Below are 18,539 nucleotides of genomic sequence, written 5' to 3'. Positions count from 1 at the left end.
TATATATAATCAAAATGTTTATTATCAGACTAATTAAAAATTATCCGATTTACGTCGTGTTTGATATCATTTTAATTGCAAAAATCTCAATAATTCATTAAAATTACTTTCAAATGGATAAAATAAAAATTAGGAGCTTCAGTTTTTATTTTATAAGATGTTTACATTCGCGAGGAAGCCGAGTCCGCTTATCTTTACGACCTGTCAAGTGCGAGAGCGACAGCGAAACCGCGAGTCGAGAGCGAGCGAGATGACCTATCATCAAAGAATTCCGAAGTCTCTTACAATCGGCTTCTTCACTTCCTCTATCCATTCGCAATTTACGAGATTATAAAGTAAAAACTGAAACTTTTATTTTTTATTTTATCGATATGAAAGTAATTTTAATGAATTATTGAGATTTTTGCAATTAAAATGATATCAAACACGACGTAAATCGGATAATTTTTAATTAGTCTGATAATAAACATTTTGATTATATATATTTAAATACATTTATCCGATTGATACCGTGTTTGATGTTATTTTAATCGCAAAATTTTCATTATTCCATTAAAATTACTCGCATACCCTTATAAATATATCTTAAAATGATTAACTTATTTATTTGTCACAATTTGCCATCGGCCGCTTGCCAGCGGCAGATTTGATAACGAGATGAGCATGACAGTATATGAGTACATAAGAGCGAGTGAAACAATAACAGAAGCGAGCGAGATAGTAATAGGAGCGAGCGAGAGAGAAATAGTATGCCAGGCTGCAAGAAAGACTCTATTTCCAAGTCTTCGTTGCTCGTGCTATTGCTATCTCGTTCGCTCTTATTGCCATTTCGCTCTCTCTTATTACCTTCTCGCTTGCTCACATAACTCGTATACGCTATACACGCACACACACACACACACACACACACACATATATGTATATAAAACTTTGCTCACTTGAAATATCAACGCTATTTTTACAGATATGAAAAAATTGTAATTACGAAAATTGTACGATTAAAAGGACCATGATATGCTAGTAATATTGTTTTCGTAAGTGGAAGCGTTTTAGAAATTTCAAGATTATCTTCATATTTTTTAATGGAACCATCCTAATTTTTTTATATAAATCGATTCTTCGCAATATTCCATGTAAAAAGTTATAAAGATAGTATAGTCAAAAATTGAACAGTTAACGAGATATTTGATTCTTTAAGTTGACATAATTTTATATAAATTATAAAATATCTGATAAAATGTTCATTTTTCGATTATTTTACTTTAATAATTTTATGCATAGAATAGTAAGAGGAATCAGTTAATGTAAAAAAAACATATAATTGTTCTTAAGAAAAAATATGTCGCTGCTCATTGCAAATTCATATATCAAAAAAAAAATTATATATATATATATATATATATATATATATATATATAGAGAGAGAGAGAGAGAGAGAGAGAGAGAGAGAGAGAGAGAGAGTGTGAGAGGATCGCAAATTCGTCATTTCTCATTTATATTAAAATTTATTTGATATTGTAAGCACCCTGCTATACAGCACTGGTGCTACCGACATTTTGTGCACATAGCACGGAATAGAACCAAAAATTGTGCACCTTATATGTTACCCTCTGAGAACATTCGTGCACCTTGGCTTCGTAGTTTAGGTGCACGTTTTTAAGGTCCACAGAGAGCGTATCGCTTTCAGGGATCACCTAAAAGCGGGCCATGACACCTCTCATTCTTCTCTCTGGTAATTGTATGTATATGTGCTTTACAAAGTTAACAAAATGAAGTAAATATTTTTTAAATATAAAACTAAAAGAATATTGTGTCTACTATATAATTTTTCTTTAGGTAGAAAGAGGTTATTACATATGTACAAATAAAGAGAATGATACGTTTATAATTGACATGTAAATTTTATTTTTGCGTATTCGAAAAAAATTTAATTACCGCGCGTAAGATCTTGAATCAATCGTAATGAAAGGCATCAAATTTCCTTATCCTGATTGGTCAAACATTTCGAAACAATCTAGCGTTTTCTCGACATTAGGCTGCGGTCGGGAAGACGCTCTGGATGCTTTGAAGCGTTTGATTGACCAATCAGGTTAAAAAAATCTTTACTCCTTTTGTCCTGATTGGTCAATCAAACGCTTCAAAGTATCCAGAGCGTCTCCCCGACCGTAGTCGTATTCTACTGAAAACCTCTGAACAGTTTTCGAACAATTTGGCGCGGAATTCAAAGTGAAATTATTAAATAAACGTGGTTTAATATTTTTTAAATGAAAAATGAAATTTTAAAATGAAAATTAATATTTTTTATTCAAAATCGTGTTAAAAAATGGGCATTTAATACGATTATACACATTAAAATTTTAATGAGACCTCCAACTGTTTCCAGTTATAAATTCATATCGGAATATGAAGAATAATAATCTCTCTCTCTTATCATATATAACTTTGTTTAATTATATGTATATATTGGGGCAATTTTTTCACTTCTTCAAACTCTGCTTCATCAAAAAAGCAATGCAAAAATTAAAGTCCTTAAATAGTTTCTTTCTTCGATATTTGTTTCTTCAACAGCTAGTCTGAATTATTCAATTTGATGCCGGTGACCGATGACCGATGATCGGATGATGTTGCTTGCGGCGGAGATCTGGCAGCTTTGCCGATGATGCCGGTCTGGCGCGAATAGGAGCGATCGTGATTACGTGCCCAACGCGTTTCCTTCTTAAGTGATTAAAAAGTGATTACAAGCTCATTGAGTATGTATAATTATATATTAATTTAGCATATCTCTTTTCTATGAAAGAAAATATATTCTTTTAATGATTTTAATATCTGCTCGTTCAGATATGTATACATGTTCTCCAATCTAACCTAACCTAACCTTTATAGTTTACTTTTTTCCTTTAAACAATTTTATTTGCCATATATTATGTTTGTATTATTTCATCTTTAATTTTTATATTATTTTGTTTTTTCTTCAAACATGAGAAACATTAAATGCATATTTTTTTCTCATATTGTTTACGATAAAATATTTAGAGGTAAAGAAGTATTTACTTTTCGAGTACTTTTTAGTTTTATGTGCTATTATTACATATCTGAAATTGAAATTTGTATATGATTCTTATTTATTTATATATTTGTCTTTCTTTTTTTTAGTAATACATTTAGCAAATGAAAAATATAACGCTTATGGAAATGGAGCCCTTAAAAATATATTTAGATTCTTTAGAGATGGCTGGAAAAATGGTAGATAAACATATTATTGCAGATAGCAACTTTCCATCCTTAATTAATCTTATGCGATACAGTGTGCAAGGTAAATTTATATATTTTTAAAGAAAACTAGTTCTCTCTAAATAATTGTAGAAAGTGGAGAGAAATAGTAGAAAGTTTGAGATTAATTATAATTAATACATCTCATACATAGGTGGACCAACTGTTAGTGGCCTTGATGATCATGATTATCCCAGCTTAAATGGTGCATCAATAAGCTTAACAAATATTAATCAAATGAAGATACATAGCAAAATTCCCTTGCCTTCAGAAGTGATGGAGCATTTTGGTCGTATCCTTTCTAATATGCAAAACAAATATTTTATTATATTTCGGACGGATAATTTTATATAAATGTTAATTTAAGTATTTCTCTCTCTTTCTTATTTAAGCCTTAATAAAAAAATTTAGACATGCAATGTCATTGCATGATGGGGCTTTTTACGGAAATTTCAAAAGCATGGCTCACAATTGACAGTGACATCTATCTATGGTCCTATGAAAATGAGTAAGTATTAATATTTCGAATTTTATTTGATTGATATATATATATATATATATATATATATATATATATATATATATAAATTTATATGCAAAATTAAAATAAATTTTTTTAAAGTTTTTTCTTTAAAATTGTATAGGTCTGACGTTGCTTATTTTGATGGTTTAAATGAAACTATTATAGGCGTAGGCTTAGTAAAACCCAAGGCAGATATTTTTCAGAGTTATGTCAAATACTTGTTAATTCTTACAACAACAGTAGAAATAACTATTCTTGGTGTTACCATACTTGATGATACAAAAGGTAATAATTTATTATAACTATTCATTTTTTTATACATTTCATGAATTTTAAAAATATATATTATTCGTTTTTATTTGTATATCCACAGAAATACGGTTAGTTCCAGAACCAATTTTTACCGTTACTACCGATGGAGTAGGAATTACTACAATCGCTAATACCAATAGTGGTAGAATATTTCTCGGTGGTAGAAACGGCTCATTATTTGAAATATATTATCAGGTGGAACATTTAAATTTTTAATATTGATCTCCTGAAAGAGATTACATTGCATTTAACTTTTATTTTAATCTCTTTTTCTACATTTAGGCAGAAAGCAGCTGGTTTGGTAAACGATGTAAAAAAATTAATCATTCAGAAGGTCCATTATCATTTCTAGTACCTTCATTTGTTACTATGGCATTGTCGGAAGAAGAAGCTATAATACAAATATCTGTGGACGATTCGCGTAATATTTTGTACACTTTAGGTGATAGAGGTACAATTACAGTTTGGGATATTAATAATGGTGGTGCATCTAGAATCACATCATTATCTCAAGCTTCTTTGGTACAAACTGCTGTTAATGTTGTTAAGTAAGTAATGTTTTTTATTATAATATTGCATTAATTCAATTTTTTATTGTTTTTTTAATTGTAATGTTGCATTAACATGAATTTTCAAATTATATATGACACAATGTTCTTCTTTTAGAACTTTGGACAGTAACAATTTTCGACCTCTCGTAAGCATATCGGCGATAACGGAATCTGAATCGGTACATTTAAATTTGGTCGTTGTTGCGGCAACAGGAACTCGTTTTTACTTTAGTTGCACTTCAGTTACGAATCCTTCCAGTAGACCACAAGGTTTACAGTTAATACACGTTAGATTACCGCCAGGCTATGCTGCAAATGCTCCAGTAATGAGACCACGCAAAGTGCAAATGGCATATTATCGAAAGGGTAAATTGTTTATTTCTAATACATTATGAATGAGTACATTGGAAATGAGACATTAGATTAGACTAGTTTAAATTTTTTTAGGAACTCTTATTCTTGTTTGTGGTGGTGACACGGAAACCGCATGGTGTTTAAGTAATGACGCTTATCCATTTACAAATTATTTGGCTGAAACTCAAAGTATCTTGCCTCTTGATAGCCCAGCTTGGGCAATGGAAGAAATTATAAGAGACTCAATTATACACATAGAAAAGCAAAGCATTACTCAAGGTGAACCTCCACTTTTAGTACGTCAACACATGGAACCACCAAGGAAATTTATATTTCTGACAGCACAGGTATGTGTTTATATATATAAATACAGAATAGGCATATTTTTTATATTTATGTAATACATATTATATACATATTATTTATTATTATTATTTTGATTATTTTATTGCAGGGGGCGATAATTTTAATGCAAGTACGTCCTGTAGATATCCTGAGACAACTTCTTTTAGAACAACGTGGATCTGATACTGAAGCAGTACGTGCATATTTTCAAACACAGTCTCTGGAACAAGCTTGTGCTACATGTTTAATTTTAGCAACACTTGAAAGTGCTCAAAATGCTCAGGTATAAAAATCTATTTTCACATTTAGTATACTTTTATATATACATAAAATCATTTGTTTTACAAATTATATTTAATATTTTATATATCTTATTATTAATCATAATTATATAATTATATTATATTATAGTTGTCAGAATGGGCGACTCGCGCATTTTTCCTATATGGTAGTCAAAGGATAATTGGAATAGGCCCTGCAATTGATATGCATAGTGGTTTTCCTAGTATAAATCCAGGTATATATGTGCATGTTGACTCGTACTGTGTAAAATTCAAATATTGCACATATACACACATGAATATTTGATATATATTTAAAATCAATTTTAATTTAGCAGATTTACGTACATCTACACCTAGAGTGCCACCTTTCGATTCTCGAGCCCAAGCCTTCCGATCTCCCGCACAAATGGCTTTCGGCACCACAGACATTGCCTTACAACACTTCTCTGCTAAACATAGCGGATTATATTTATATGTGGGAAGAATACTTCGTCCTATATGGAATGTAAGATGTATAAAACAAGAAATGATAAATAACAAAAATGTAGTAAGTATAAAATGCTAGGAAAAAATTATTTTTATTATATATATTCTGCATTATAAAAAATTTCTCAGCTTGATTAAAAAGACATTAACTTTAAATAACTAATATTATTATTATAATATTGTTTATTATATATTTTATTTGCATTAATATACATATTTATTGCATTAATATACATATTTGTTGTAATAACAATTTCTCAAAATTATTTTTTTTTAGAATTACTCTTTTATGTTTTCAATCTTAATTATAAAATAACTTTTTGATAAAAATACTTATCTATTTTATCACTATTTCTAAAATTAAAATTTTTGATTTATTGTAATATATAATTTAATTTATTATAAAAACAATGTATTATAGGCAAACATGTTTTTTAATCAATTTAGAAAATTTTGAGTCAGATTCATGTATATATTATTATTAGTTTTATCTTTAAAATTAGAATATTTACTATTTTGCATTATAATTAAATTATAAACCTTATAAATTGTAAATATTATATTTATCTTTTCTAGATATCCAGTACAGTACCAGCAACACAAATAGCTTGGATTTTAGGACATTTGCAAGCATTAAGATCTTTCTTGAACAAAAATACACATATTACAAAACAGTTAGTATTATTAAACAATTTTTTAATATAAAAATGCGTAATATTTTATTAAATTATAGCCAATTGAGATTAAAACTGTATTATCCTTAGACAAAGCACAAGTAGTAGGACATTAACAGATGGTTTTGAAACAACGATTCAAAGTCATTTTCAAGAACCAATTGTAGAAGAAAGAAATTCATTGGATGCTTTAAAAGTTTTCATTACTCATGCCTGTGAGGTTTTGGGTTTATGGAAGATATTATGCGAAAATCGGTTAAATAACATTATCAACTGTTTATCAAAGGTTGTTATTATTTATCTTTAAACTTTTTTAGAAAATTAGTTTTTGTTTTAAAGATAGAGTAACAACTAAGATGTATACTGATATTTTTCAGGATCAGATTGCTCAATTTTCTACAGCCACTTTTAGAGATTTGATCTTAATAGGTCATGAGATATCTTCTCTACTCATCATCCATTTGATCGATAGGTAAGAGCTAATAAGTAGTGTCAGATAATAAGAAGTGTCAGAAAATATTATAATGATTTATAATTAATATGTTGTAGTTATCTTGGAGATAATGCATCAGTGGATTCTGTAAGTGCAAAATTAAGAGAAGTATGTCCCAATCTCTATAGAACTGAAGATGCTGTTTGCTCCAAGGTATCATTTTATACATTTCATGTAGATCGATATTTATATACAGGGTGACCCATTTTAACTTAGGCAGCCAAATAACTCGAAAAATAAGCAAGATAGAGAAAAATGTTTTAGACAAAAGTTGTATGGTTTCGAGGGGGCCATAAGATGGTATCATTGGTTTGACCTTGAAGAGTCATTTGAAGGTCACTTCAATTTTTTTAAATGGAATACCCTATATATTTTTGTACATTCTTGTAGCTTATTTCGAGAGCTTTCCAAAACACTATAATTAAGTACCTTTCCGTTAAGTACTTTTTGAGTTATGATGCTTGAAATAATTTCTTAATTTTACATAAACCGTAAAATATCTTGTAAAATATTCATTTTTCGATTATCTTACCTTAATACTTTTATGTACAAAATAATGAGAGGAATCAATTGGTGTAAAGAAAACACATAGTTGTTTTTAAGAAAAAATATGGAATTGTTAATTGCAAATTACATATTTTTTCTTCGAAACAACTATGTGTTTTCTTTACACCAATTGATTCCTCTCATTATTTTGTACATAAAACTATTAAGGTAAGGTAATCGAAAAATGAATATTTTACAAGATATTTTACGGTTTATGTAAAATTAAGAAATTATTTCAAGCCTCATAACTCAAAAAGTACTTAACGAAAATGTACTTAATTATAGTGTTTTGGAAAGCTCTCGAGATGAGCTACAAGAATGTACAAAAATATATAGGATGTTCCATTTAAAAAAATTGAAATGACCTTCACGTGACCTTCAAATGACTCTTCAAGGTCAAACCAATGATACCATCTTATGGCCCCCTCGAAACCATACAACTTTTGTCTAAAACATTTTTCTCTATCTTGCTTATTTTTCGAGTTATTTGGCTGCCTAAGTTAAAATGGGTCACCCTGTATATATATTATATGCAAATATTTCTAAATTTAGGCAAACGAAATTCTCTTAAAAGCAAAAAACTGTACGAATCCTGAAGAAAAAGAATGCTATCTTAAATCTGCTTTAAAGGTATGTCATAATGCATTATTTACACAATACATAGTCTAATAGTTAATTTTGCTTAATAAATATGTATACAGCTTTGCAAAGAGGTAGCACCCAGATTAAATTTGAGTGCAGTATGTCAGCAGTTTGTGGCATGCCAATTTTACATGGGAGTACTTGAATTGTGTATCTGCTGTGCAGAAAGAGTAGATCCCAATAACGCTGCCTCGCATTACTACAAAAACAATGAACCTATAGAAGATCAAGAAGGAAGTCTGGCTTTTGCAAAACGGTATTCGTTAATAGGTCACAATAGTGGTACATATCCCTCCAAATAGCTATAAAAAATTTTAATAATTTAATTCCATTTTTTTCGTATTTTTTACAGTTCGGAAATTTATAAGGAATTTACCACAATGTTAGATCACTTGTATCATCAAAGTATCTCTAATCCTTTAACGCCAACTATACCGAGTAAACCAGGACCTCCTCTTCAAACTGCATCAACTGCTACAGTAACACCAGCGAAAAAGATAGTAAGAAATGACTTTTCTTCAATTATTCAAAATATTATAAAACTAACTTTCTTTTCTTAGTTGCACGAGATCATTGGCGATGCACTGCAAGCACCTTGCGAGACACTTCACTCCTGTATTTATGCTTGGATGATAGGGCGAGGACTTCACGGTGAATTAATTGCACTTGCTGCACCCTCGCTGGAAACTTATCTCAACCGTATTAATGCGCCTGAATTACTTTGGCAGTTTTATGAGAGAAATAAAAATCACGCAGCCGCGGCAAAAATTTTGGATTCCCTAGCTAGCAAAGTCGGGTACGTACATTTATCGTTTGCATAATATGGTTGTTTCGCGAAGATAAAAAAATCATTGTTCATCTCATGTAGGCCAGAGATATCACTATCACAGAGAGTCGAGTATTTAGCACGAGCGGTTGTATGCATGCGAAGTGATCAAACTGGATATGCTCCTTATCTTGGAGTTTTCTTACGTGAATTAGAAGACAAATTAGAAGTAGTTAGAATGCAGCAACAGGTATATATTCCAATATGTCAATAGTCATAGACTCAAGTAATCTCTACAAACTAGGATACTTTCATAATTTTGATTTTTTTATATATAATTATTGAAAAAATCTTTTGAAAAAGAGAAATAATAAAAGATCATTAGGTCAAACATCTTATTATCCCGACATATAAGCAAATGTTGATTAGAATATTAATAATATGTGTTTGCTTTAAATATTTAACAGATACTCGATATTATAAGCAATCAACAAAACCTGTTCGATTCTATGATAGTTACGGATGCAAAATTGAGATTAAATTCTTCATTGCTTGATATTACACAGGTTTGTAACTTTAGTATATATATATGTGTATGTATGTATGTATATGTATGTATGTATATATAATGTTTTATTTATACATTTTTGAAACATTTTTACATAAAATATTAATTACAGTTGTATGAAGAATATGCAGAACCTTTACAGCTTTGGGAATGCAAATTGGCTATAATTCACTGCTCGGGTCATCAAGATGACATGTTAATTAAAGGAATTTGGACAAACATAATTGATAATGGTATACAAGACAATATTTTATATGTTTACAAGATTGCTATTTATTCTCAATAGTGTTCTCAAATTTTTTATGTATTCTTCATAGAATTGGAAAATGCAACGGAACCTTCAAATGAAGATAAAATAACCATTTTAATGAGTAAAATTAAATTACTGGGCCAAGAATATATCGGATCACCACATTGTTTCCCAGTTGGTAATTATATTTCATGTATATCCAATTATTTTTTTTATTAAAATCTCATGCCAATGTACATATGTTTTAATATTTTCTTTTACACACACATTTTAGATTTTCTAGTAAAACAATTGGAACTAAAGGCGTGTAAATACAAAGTATCTAACATTAGTATCATAATTGGATTCTTAGAATTGGGAATAGCAATGGAAGATCTCTTAGATATTTACGACAAGTAAGTATGCCATATAAATCTAAATTTTTCTGGTACTGAAAAATAACGAATATCATCTTTAGAATGATTGGCAAGAATACCCGTACTTGGTTAAACGAAGGCAACGAATTTCACTTAATCGAATCGACAGCAAATTTGGTAAATTATTTCATAGCAAATTCGAACATAACAAATAATTTTATTAGGTAAGTATCATCTGTAATGCATCTGCAATTCTGATCAAACTTTATTTTAGAGATTAAAATTTAGATTTATATAAATCAAAATAAGAGCAAGCGATAGTTTATTTTAAACAAAAATGAATATATTTTTCGTTTTTAATCATTATCAGATGCATAGTATTCTCTATTCAATTTGATTTTAATATAAAACTAGATTTTAGTAAAATTTTTTTTATTACAGGAGAAAGATAATAACAAAGTGTCAGGATGTTATCTCGAAATGTTTAACAACTCTCTTCAGTAAACCTAATGGTGGAGATCTTGACAAAGAAATAACAAATTTGCGATCAATCCAAAGCATATTGAATCGTATGTGAAAGAGTAAAATTGAATATACATACAGATATATATTACATGAAAAAAAAAACCTTTGTGCGTATCTTGATGACCTCTAAAGCTCTTAAAGACTTTCTTGTGACAAAAAACCATGTATTTATATATGAGATATTACTATTAGATAAATTAACTGCTCAATTTTTATGAATCTTTATTAAGAAATATACAATTTATTCAGCTGCCCACAATCTTTTATAAAATTGTAAATTTTAATGATGTATCAAATAATTATGTGAAGTTTGGAAATACATACATATATGTTATGTATTTAAAAGTATACCTATTTACACTTACCAATCATTTTATTCCAAATACATATCAAATTGATTAAACTCAAGAAAATTAAATCATAAAAGAATGTAATTAAAATTTAAATCGAAATTTTATACAAGATGCAGACAATTGTTTAATATAGACACTAAATTATATATAGAATGAAAATTCTAAATATGTAAGATATAAACTAAGTTTTAAATTGAGAGATTAATAAGAGTAATAAAACATGAATGTGATATTTTTATTACTTTCTATATTTTTTAGTCAAACTGTAATTTTAATGATTTTAAAATAAAAATATTGATATTGGTAAATAAATTCTTTTGTTATATCAGTAACATACAATATTGGAATTTAAAATAATCTTTAATTGCCAAGCCCATTCAGAATCGAAACAATTTAGAGTACTTTTTCATAACTTTATAAAATTGTACAATGGAGAGAAGTGCTTTCTAAAAACAATTTCATTTAAAATATTTAAAAATTTATATAAAAATTGATTTGTAACACGAGAATCTGTCTTTAAATAATTAAATCAACATCATAAGAATGCAACTTCTTACATTATCCTTAAAGTTAAAAATTTAAAATTTACGAAAACTCATACAAGTTTCATACACAGTATAATTTCTTAGGCTGCGTTTCGTTTCATGCATTATGCGCAAAAAATCTATAATATACGTAACGTAAACTATAGATTTTCTGCGCATAATGCGTGAAACGGGACGCACCTTTAATTTGTAAATTTGAATTTATTAAAATTCGAAAACTTGAATTTCTCCAGACATATTTATCAAATGTGTCATATTTTTTGATCAGAAGTTTACGAAGCCTATTCCACGATACTCATTAACATTTTTAGAAAATTAAAATCACAAAACGTGAATTCTTTCATAAACTCGAAGCGACCGAGACCATACCATTGTATAAATATTTTGGGGCCCTGAAAAGGGCCATTTGTAATAACCTGTGGATCCGCGGCTAACCGTAAGTTGTTGTCTCACATCGCCGATTTATAATTATGCTTTCTTTTCCGTCTTTTTCGGCAACAGCACTGCCTGAATGTTTGGCAAAACACCTCCCTGCGCAATAGTGACGCCTGATAGTAGCTTATTCAGCTCCTCGTCATTACGAATAGCAAGTTGCAAGTGTCTTGGGATGATTCTCGTTTTCTTGTTGTCGCGGGCCGCGTTTCCAGCCAATTCCAATACTTCAGCGGCGAGGTATTCCATCACGGCGGCCAAATACACCGGTGCACCGGCACCGACGCGTTCGGCATAATTTCCCTTTCTCAACAATCGATGAATACGACCCACGGGAAATTGTAGCCCAGCTCGATTGGAACGGCTCTTCGCTTTGCCCTTTATTTTGCCACCTTTGCCACGTCCAGACATCTTAACGATTTTATTACGTTGAAGGACTCGATACGTATAGCACGACGGTCAAGCGCAATTTGTGCCAACCTCGCTAAGCAGCAGGTATTTATAGGCAGTCGCGATAGTAACAGTCGACCAATAGCGTGCGAGCAAAGCTACCATTGGTCGGAGTTTTATGACTCACCGTACATTTTCAAAATACTATGTTGGAGAAACGTTATCGTTTAATTTTTACATTTTTCTCGTTTAATAAAATATAAATAACAATGATTTTTATCAATAATTTAATGTTGTTTATAAATAATAGCGATGAGAATGTTATATTACATTATACTATTTTGATTACATTAGTCAATTACATTTATATATTTATTTTATAAGTTAATTGTATTATACATATATAGCACAGTTGTATTAATTATAATTATACAATAATTCCTAACAAAAATTAAATTCTCAAAAATTGACATGTTAAGACTACTGTGTGCCATACGATAATTACAAGATTATATTCGAAAATTTGTAAAAATGTATTAAGAAACATTTCAATGAAATCTTTTTATCTAATTATCTAATTAAAATTCATTTCAAATTAATGTTTCTTTTCGTTTTGATTCATATCAATATATAATCCAAACTATCATAACTTACTCTATTGCTAGAAATAATGTTCAAATTCTTTTCTTTTCAATGCTACAAGCTGTATTCAAAATTTCAACATTTGTCATTCTGTGTGTCGATGTATCATATAAGAGCAAACATAAATGATAAATATATGGATTTCGACTTGTATGTGAAAGAAAAATGATATTAAATCTTACAAAACTTTATAATTCAACATTATAATTTATATTTTAATCTATTTTTATATGAATAGATGATAAAGTATCTTTTTTCTATATTTGTCAAATTTATATTTAGAAAAGCGAAAGATTTGAGCAATAAAATCTTAAACCTTTTATAAAATCTATTTGATAATTATTGTTGAATTCCTCTATGTTAAAGTAAATTCATCTACTTAGAAAAACGATGAAATGTACCTTTTAGAGCATCTTGTTTAAAAACATTAATTAAATATATTTATAAATATTTATTTTAATTTAAAACAAGGAACTTATATATAAATTCAATAATATAAAGTCTTGTGTCTTCACTAATTTGTATATCTTTGTTCGTTACATATTTTTTAAATAAAGATACTTCTTTTTCTTTTTAAAAACAATATTTAATATATACTTATTTAAATTATTAGTTCAATAAGTTGAGCATTTTTACTAGTTAAAAATTTTAATAAAATGTTTCTTAAATATCATCTAACTTTAATTTCATCATGTATAATAAAATCCTAAGAATATATTAGTTCGAAATCATTTACACATCATATACACTGAATATTGATAAAACATAAATAATTCAATAAAATAAATTTGTATACTATTAAATAAAATACATTATATACTATACATGAAATATAAATATAAAATTTGTAATCAAGTAGATAATTATTTGGATATACGAGAATAGTACTACACTACATAAATTAACAGTTTTATAAATATTTCAAAAATTACATGTATTTATATTTGAAGTAGTTTATATTATATATGAAAAAATTTTTCTACATCATACAACTATAAATTTAGATTAAATTTAAGATCATTCGTTGTCAGAATTCCTACGTGACTGAAAAAACGTATTTTCACTTTATAGAATATAAACAAATGATTAGTGTAGGTACATTATTCTGAAGATTATAAATCCATCACAAACATAAACGATTTAAATTAAGAATAAAGTATCAATATATTTAGCTAAGTTCATTATATTAATAGTGCATTGCTAACAGGATGCTCTTTCGAAAAAAATTGTTGGCCCTGATAAGGGCCGATTGTTTATAATTTGTTTTGTTCAAGCTCGCTCGCCACGAATGCGACGTGCCAATTGGATATCTTTAGGCATGATGGTGACTCGTTTAGCATGAATAGCGCACAAGTTGGTATCTTCGAACAATCCTACGAGGTATGCTTCGCTAGCCTCTTGAAGAGCCATTACGGCAGAACTTTGAAAACGTAAATCAGTCTTAAAGTCTTGAGCGATCTCACGGACGAGTCGCTGAAACGGCAATTTACGTATCAACAATTCCGTGCTCTTTTGATAACGACGGATCTCACGAAGGGCCACAGTACCGGGCCTATAACGATGAGGCTTCTTCACACCACCGGTAGCTGGAGCGCTTTTCCTCGCCGCTTTAGTAGCGAGCTGTTTGCGAGGAGCTTTTCCTCCTGTCGATTTGCGAGCGGTCTGCTTCGTACGTGCCATTGCAATCAACGTCAAACGTCAAGGTATCCTCGGAGCGTCTCGTCAGATTTGAAACGTTCTACCTCCCTCATTGTCGTTATATACCACTTCGCCATCGCACAAGGCGCCTGATTGGTTGATATTACAAGAGTGGGGGGACAGATGCGGCGATCCTATTGGTGGACGTCGTTACGGTGGGGATTGTCGTGAAACCATGGAATAAAACCGCGGTTTTCGTTAAGCCGAGCAAAATTCACCCAGCTCTTGTCAGAGTGATAGTACGACGCTTCTAAGCAGATCACGATGACTGGTCGCGGTAAAGGAGGAAAGGGATTGGGAAAAGGAGGAGCGAAGAGACATCGCAAAGTACTTCGCGATAACATCCAAGGCATTACCAAGCCGGCCATTCGTCGTCTCGCACGTCGTGGTGGCGTCAAGCGTATTTCTGGATTGATTTACGAAGAGACGCGTGGTGTACTGAAAGTATTTCTCGAGAATGTTATTCGTGACGCGGTTACTTATACCGAGCATGCAAAGAGGAAGACTGTGACTGCTATGGACGTCGTCTACGCCCTGAAACGTCAAGGAAGAACTCTATACGGCTTCGGCGGTTAAACGCAATCAATTTCTACATACAAACGGCCCTTTTCAGGGCCATAAATAGTCCAACATTGGAATTTTCTTACAACAGCAATTATAAACATTTAATTTAAAAGGTTGTCGTATAAAATTCGTATTATAGATAACATTTTAGAGATTAATATCTCTTATCTCTGTATTTGTCGGTAAAAATTTCGACGTTAGAATGAACTGTATTAACGTACATTTACAAAAATTAATTTTTAAACATGAAATGTGAAAAAAGATAATGAAAATTAGTTTTTTGAAAAGTAAGAAAGTTTCTCTAAAGTTTTAAGACTCTTATTGGGAAATAATGAATAGACGAATAAGATATAAAAATTAAACGTATTCGTATATATGTGTGTATATTAAAGTATAAATTTATTTTCTTACATATATCTCTGACAGCCACTCAAATCAATCATGTTCCTACGAAATCTTTCTGCGTGCCTAAACTATTCAAAATTTACTTATATATGTACACATATGTGTATTTTTTTCAGTTTTATTATTTCTTAACTGCTACCTAAAAACGAAAAAGTCCTAATTTCATAAAGAATAAGATAAAGGTTTAAAAAGATCTAAGTTATTTTATGTCACACGTACTTTAATATGATCAACGATACGATATATAATTAGCAAGAGCTCGCAAGCAATTAAGAAGTATAAAAAATTCTAACTTTTAAAATAACAAAATTAAAAGAAAATTATATATGTGTTTTTTACATACATATATATACTCTAATAATCTGTATATAAGATATTTAATGATTAAATTCCGATCTATCTAGTTATTATTTTCTAATATTTATTTAATTAGTGGTAATAAAATGGCCCTTTCACTTTCTATTGCTTTTAGAGCGTTGCATAAATTTAAAATATTAAATTACTCTCGAATTACTCATGATTTAATTTTATAACGTATTCTTGTATTAATAAGATTTTAAAAAAGTTTAAGTTTCAGAAGAGAAATATTGTATAAATCGTTAACTTATCAATATTCAATGGAATAAAAAAATGTCAAAAACCTAATATAAAGTATAAGAGATGTTTTAAGATTTTAGGATAGAATATAATTTTTTTGTGAGCTTGACATAATATAAACCGATGAAATTAAACGTTCAAGGTACGAAAAATAAATAACAAAGGTATACAAAATTTGTCTTGTGGATATAAATGTCAATTCATCAGTGGGAAAATTATACGTTTCTATAATTTATTTTATCCATGTACTTCATCCACGAGAAATAAAAATTAACGAGTCGAAATATTCGTATAAAATATTACAAGCAAAACGGAAAACTTCCACGTTTTAGACATATGTTGGCCCTGAAAAGGGCCGATGGTATGATGCAATGTATTTTTGAATGTCGCTTTACTTGGAGCTGGTGTATTTGGTTACTGCCTTGGTTCCCTCACTGACCGCGTGTTTAGCCAATTCTCCGGGTAAAAGAAGCCTTACTGCAGTTTGTATCTCACGAGAAGTGATCGTCGATCGTTTGTTATAGTGCGCCAATCTTGATGCTTCGGCAGCGATTCTCTCAAACACATCATTGACAAAACTGTTCATGATGCTCATGGCTTTGCTGGAGATTCCCGTATCAGGGTGCACTTGCTTCAAAACCTTGTAGATATAAATGGCGTAGCTTTCCTTCCTCTTCTTCCTCTTCTTCTTATCCGTCTTACTGATGTTCTTCTGGGCCTTGCCCGCCTTCTTTACGGCTTTACCACTCGCTTTAGGAGGCATGACGAAAGCAGTAGCGACGAAACTCTGAACGTACGAGATGCGTGTCGAACGAAGTCCGGACGTCAATTGATCGTGGACGACCAGACGCGTCTCTTTTATAGGAATCGGAGGGAGCGACGCTCCTCCAATCGCGTCTCGCGGCTGCCAGACCCAGCTTATGTAGCGCTAACAGCTGTCACACGCTTTCTACGTTGAATCGGAGCAAGCTATGGAACTCATTGCGAACAAACAAAATTATACCATGATGGTTTATAACAATAAGATGAATCTGATGATTTAATAGTTATTCTCAATAGTACGTTAAAAATATATCTGAAGTATTAGAATTTCACTTGAGATTATAGATTTTCGAGCTGTTGGTGATGACGAATTTAATTAAATAATTAAGTTAAACGCATTTTTTTATAAAATAAACATGTTTTAAGCATGTGTTTAAGACAGATTAACATATCTCCCAATAAGATTCTATATATAAATGTATGTTTAAGGAGAGATGATATCTTTATAAAACGCATCATATATACACAATCTTGAATATTTTTATTGTAATGCTGATATATTTCTCTAAAATATTATATATAAGATTTTAAAATATTAAAATATCTACATTCCAAAAATTATACGAATAGCACAGAATAACTGTGTATCTTTGTATAGCTGCAATAATCGAAGAAATATTTTTCTGTGATATGCTATATTTAGATGATTTTATATAATCTTATTATTAGTCTTGTCTAGCATTAAATAATTTTTCATATATAATTGTGAGCACAATAATATAATATACAAAACATAAATCAAGATGTGAGCTATGTTAAGAGAAACTTTAAGAAATATTTATGTTTATATATTAAAATCTATAAATTATTTTCTATTTCTCTTTTATATTTTTCATTAATTTATTTTAAGAGACTAGAGATTTAAGATTTATTTTATTTTTACATTATCTTAGCAAAAACTTTATAATTGCCTATATCTTTATACGATCTTTATAACGACAGGATTAAAATCGTATATTTAGAGAAAATAAATAATTACATAATATCACGTAACAATCTTTAAATCTCATTCTTCTTAGCATTAAAAATAATTTAATAATTCACTTTGTCATCTTAACATGTAAAATAAATCGTTAAGCAATTGTAGAGTTTAAAAAGAATAGCAAACAAAAAAATACATGATATTATTCGTGATATTCAATAAGA

The 18,539-nt window shown here is 29.7% G+C and overlaps 5 protein-coding genes across 6 annotated transcripts; 2 read left to right on the top strand and 3 right to left on the bottom strand.

Moving 5' to 3' along the window:
- Positions 1 to 2,524: 2,524 nt before the first annotated feature.
- On the top strand, positions 2,525 to 11,481 carry Nup154 (nuclear pore complex protein Nup154). Of its 2 annotated transcripts, none has more exons than XM_083096323.1 (27): positions 2,525 to 2,750; positions 3,154 to 3,313; positions 3,425 to 3,562; positions 3,682 to 3,778; positions 3,915 to 4,078; positions 4,167 to 4,300; positions 4,388 to 4,653; positions 4,772 to 5,022; positions 5,104 to 5,357; positions 5,465 to 5,638; positions 5,767 to 5,872; positions 5,975 to 6,186; positions 6,702 to 6,799; positions 6,890 to 7,085; positions 7,177 to 7,271; positions 7,349 to 7,445; positions 8,391 to 8,468; positions 8,540 to 8,736; positions 8,833 to 8,980; positions 9,041 to 9,276; positions 9,349 to 9,496; positions 9,714 to 9,812; positions 9,927 to 10,047; positions 10,132 to 10,242; positions 10,339 to 10,459; positions 10,522 to 10,644; positions 10,862 to 11,481. In XM_083096323.1, the coding sequence occupies exons 2-27, from the start codon at positions 3,169 to 3,171 to the stop codon at positions 10,995 to 10,997; spliced, it is 3,945 nt and encodes a 1,314-aa protein (XP_082952449.1). In that variant the 5' UTR covers positions 2,525 to 2,750; positions 3,154 to 3,168; the 3' UTR covers positions 10,998 to 11,481. The 2 variants fall into 2 exon arrangements, with proteins under 2 accessions (XP_082952449.1, XP_082952448.1); XM_083096322.1 differs by having other exon boundaries at positions 5,972 to 6,186.
- On the bottom strand, positions 10,860 to 12,762 carry LOC145969988 (histone H2A-like). Its single transcript, XM_083096324.1, has one exon. The coding sequence runs from the start codon at positions 12,684 to 12,686 to the stop codon at positions 12,312 to 12,314; it is 375 nt and encodes a 124-aa protein (XP_082952450.1). The 5' UTR covers positions 12,687 to 12,762; the 3' UTR covers positions 10,860 to 12,311.
- A 1,782-nt stretch (positions 12,763 to 14,544) lies between these two features.
- On the bottom strand, positions 14,545 to 15,830 carry LOC145970066 (histone H3). The gene has a single exon (XM_083096489.1). It carries the CDS (start codon positions 14,985 to 14,987, stop codon positions 14,577 to 14,579), a length of 411 nt encoding a protein of 136 aa, XP_082952615.1. The 5' UTR covers positions 14,988 to 15,830; the 3' UTR covers positions 14,545 to 14,576.
- Positions 15,204 to 16,497, top strand: LOC145970068 (histone H4). The gene has a single exon (XM_083096491.1). It carries the CDS (start codon positions 15,270 to 15,272, stop codon positions 15,579 to 15,581), a length of 312 nt encoding a protein of 103 aa, XP_082952617.1. The 5' UTR covers positions 15,204 to 15,269; the 3' UTR covers positions 15,582 to 16,497.
- LOC145970067 (histone H2B-like) lies at positions 15,946 to 17,583 on the bottom strand. Its single transcript, XM_083096490.1, has one exon. It carries the CDS (start codon positions 17,332 to 17,334, stop codon positions 16,963 to 16,965), a length of 372 nt encoding a protein of 123 aa, XP_082952616.1. The 5' UTR covers positions 17,335 to 17,583; the 3' UTR covers positions 15,946 to 16,962.
- Between the last annotated feature and the right edge of the window lie 956 nt (positions 17,584 to 18,539).

Source organism: Camponotus vicinus, unplaced genomic scaffold (assembly GCF_025532165.1).
Source record: "Camponotus vicinus isolate PSW18456_S1 unplaced genomic scaffold, iyCamVici1.0 SCAF_4, whole genome shotgun sequence".
Lineage (NCBI taxonomy): Eukaryota > Metazoa > Arthropoda > Insecta > Hymenoptera > Formicidae > Camponotus > Camponotus vicinus.
This window is presented reverse-complemented; position numbering and strand designations above follow the sequence as displayed.